The following is a 2,803-nucleotide window of genomic DNA, read 5'->3' on the forward strand; positions in this document are numbered from 1 at the left end:
CGGTGGGCACCATCCTGCCTGACCCGCTGCCACCCCACAGGACTTCTCCTTTACAACGGGCAGCGGAAAACCAGCGGCGCCGACTTCATCTCCTTTGGTTTGGTGGGTGGCGGCCCCGAATTTAGGTGAGAGCCATGAGTGGGTGCTGGAGAGGGTGGGGCAGGTGGGTGCCAGCACCTACCCACACCTATTGTACCCCCCAAAAAAAATAAGGTTTGACGCCGGTTCGGGCATGGCCACCATCCGGCACCCGACGCCGCTGCGGTTGGGCGAGTACCACACCGTCCGCCTCCTCCGCAACCTCACCCGGGGCTCGCTGGCGCTGGATGGGCACCCCCCCATTAACGGGACCTCCCAGGTATTTTTTAGGAGAGGGTTGATGTGTATTGGGTGGGGGTCAGGGTGCTGGAAGTGGTGCCCACCCACTTGTGTCTGCAGGGGAAGTTTCAAGGGCTGGATCTGAACGAGGAGCTGTACCTGGGGGGGTACCCCGATTTTGGTGCTGTGACTAAGACAGGGCTCAGTCGTGGTTTTATGGGTGAGTGATGGGTTTTGGGGGGGCACCGGTGGGGGGATGAGCATCATGTCACCCCCCCCAACATTTCCATCCCTCCACAGGCTGCGTGCGCCAGCTCCGCATCCAAGGGGAGGAGGTGGCCTTTGGGGACATGGACCTGCAGGCGCACGGTGTCACCAGTTGTCCCACGTGCCAGGACCGGCCGTGCCAGGTGAGGACGGGGTGAGGTGTGATGCCCACCCATCCCCACCCATAGCTGACACCCATGTCACACCCCCCCCCAGAATGGTGGCGTGTGCCAGGACGCTGAGAGTGGCACCTACATCTGCCGCTGTCCCCACGGCTTCACCGGCAGCAACTGCGAGTACTCACAGGCTTTGCATTGTCACCCAGGTGGGTGCCCGTCCCTTGGGGATGTCACTCTGATGTCCCTCCCCGGATGGGTGCTCATCACTTGTCACCCTACAGAGGCATGCGGGCCTGATGCCACCTGTGTCAACCGGCCGGACGGGCAGGGCTATACCTGCCGCTGCCACCTGGGCAAGGCCGGGGAGCGGTGCACGGAGGGTGAGCCATGGGGACAGCGGGGTCGGGGGACATGGGCATGGGGTGAGGACCATCCCGGGGAGATGGGTGCAGGGCTGGGACCATCCTGGGGACATGGGCGTGGGGTGGGGACCATCCCGGGGAGATAGGGACATGGCTGGGGACCACCCTGGGGACACAGGCATGGGTCTGGGGACCACCATGGGGAGATGGACACAGGGCTGGGACCACCCTGGGGACATGGGGACATGGCTGGGGTCCACCTTGGGGACACAGGCATGGGGTTGGCACCACCCTGGGGAGATGGGCAGGAACTGGGACCACCCTGGGGAGATGGGGACATGGCTGGGGACCACCCTGGGGACACAGACGTGGGTCTGGGGACCACCCTGGGGAGATGGGCCCCGTGGGGCTGGAGGAGTCGTCCCCCTGGCGCATGCTGACGCGGGGGTGCCGCAGGCGAGGCGGTGAGCGTGCCGTCCTTCGGCGAGGCGGGCGCCTTCGTCTCCTACCCGCCCCTCACCAACGTCCACCACGAGCTGCGGGTGGAGGCCGAGTTCCTGCCGCTGGCCCCCGACGGGCTCCTGCTCTTCAGCGCCGGCAAAGCCGCCCCCGTCGAGGACTTCGTCGCCTTGGCCATGGCCGGTGGCCACCTCGAGTTCCGCTACGAGCTGGGCTCAGGTGAGCTGGCACTGGGGCAGGGCTGGTGGCACTGGGAACCCCGGGTAGAGGTGGGGTGGCATCAGTGGGGTCTGCTGGCAGCGTAGGGGTCCCTGAGCTGCAGCAGGAGCCACTGGGGTCCCCAAGTGTGACAGGGGTCCCTTGGTGTCATTGGGGTCCCCAGGCATCACCCAGGTCCTTTGGCACTGCTGGGGTCACTTGGTGTCACCAGGGGTCCCTTGGCATCATGGAGGGTCCCCAGGTACTGCCAGGGTCCCTGGGCATCAGTGGGGTCCCCCTTGGCATCCCTGGTGTCCCTTAGTGTCACTTGGGTCCCCCTGGCACATCACTAGGGTCTCTCAGTGACGCTGTCATCCCCAGGCAGTGCTAGGGTCCCTGGGCATCACCAGGGTCCCCAAATGTCACCAGGCTGTCCTGTCATCACTGTCGTCCCCTGGCACTGCCATTGTCCCCAAGCATCACTGTCACACCACGCTTGTCCCCTGGCATCATTCTGGTCCCCAGATACTGAGACCCCAGGGTCTGTGGACATCAGTGGGGTCCCCTGGTGTCACGGGGGTCCTCTGTCACCACTGGGGTCCCCCGGCCCCCCCTTGATGCCACCATCCCGTCCCCGCAGGCCCGGCGGTGCTCCGGAGCTCGGAGCCGGTGACACTCGGCCGCTGGCACCGGGTGACAGCCGAGCGGGTGCACAAGGATGGGACGCTGTGGGTGGATGACACCCCCCCGGTGAAGCGCTCCTCGCCCGGCAAGAGCCAAGGCCTCAACCTCCGCTCCCCCCTTTACCTGGGGGGCACCGAACCCCCCCTGCGCCCCCCAACCAACGCTTCCTTCCGCGGCTGCATCGGAGAGGTGAGACCCCCCCAAGCCCCCCGTCCCGGCCATGGGGGTCCCCCTCGGCGGAGGCGGGGGGCAGAGGTTGAACCGGGCCCCCCCTTTGGTGCCCCCCAGGTGTCCATCAATGGGAAGAAGGTGGATCTGTCCTACAGCTTCCTGCGCAGCCGCGGCGTGGGGCAGTGCGGGCAGAGCTCGCCCTGCCTGCCGGCCCCCTGCCTGCAC

General features: G+C 66.5%; 1 protein-coding gene across 1 annotated transcript in view; it reads left to right on the forward strand.

The window, feature by feature from the left end:
• The window catches only part of HSPG2 (heparan sulfate proteoglycan 2), a 26,774-nt gene that overhangs the window by 18,440 nt on the left and 5,531 nt on the right, over window positions 1-2,803 (forward strand). The window contains exons 55-63 of the mRNA XM_026862912.1: window positions 41-125; window positions 214-358; window positions 439-538; window positions 619-728; window positions 802-910; window positions 986-1,084; window positions 1,523-1,744; window positions 2,364-2,596; window positions 2,696-2,800. Coding sequence (XP_026718713.1) covers window positions 41-125; window positions 214-358; window positions 439-538; window positions 619-728; window positions 802-910; window positions 986-1,084; window positions 1,523-1,744; window positions 2,364-2,596; window positions 2,696-2,800 — 1,208 coding nt within the window. The remainder of the gene's footprint in view (window positions 1-40; window positions 126-213; window positions 359-438; window positions 539-618; window positions 729-801; window positions 911-985; window positions 1,085-1,522; window positions 1,745-2,363; window positions 2,597-2,695; window positions 2,801-2,803) is intronic.

This window comes from Athene cunicularia (genome assembly GCF_003259725.1).
Source record: "Athene cunicularia isolate RWA chromosome 21 unlocalized genomic scaffold, athCun1 chr21_part1, whole genome shotgun sequence".
Classification (NCBI taxonomy): Eukaryota; Metazoa; Chordata; class Aves; order Strigiformes; family Strigidae; genus Athene; species Athene cunicularia.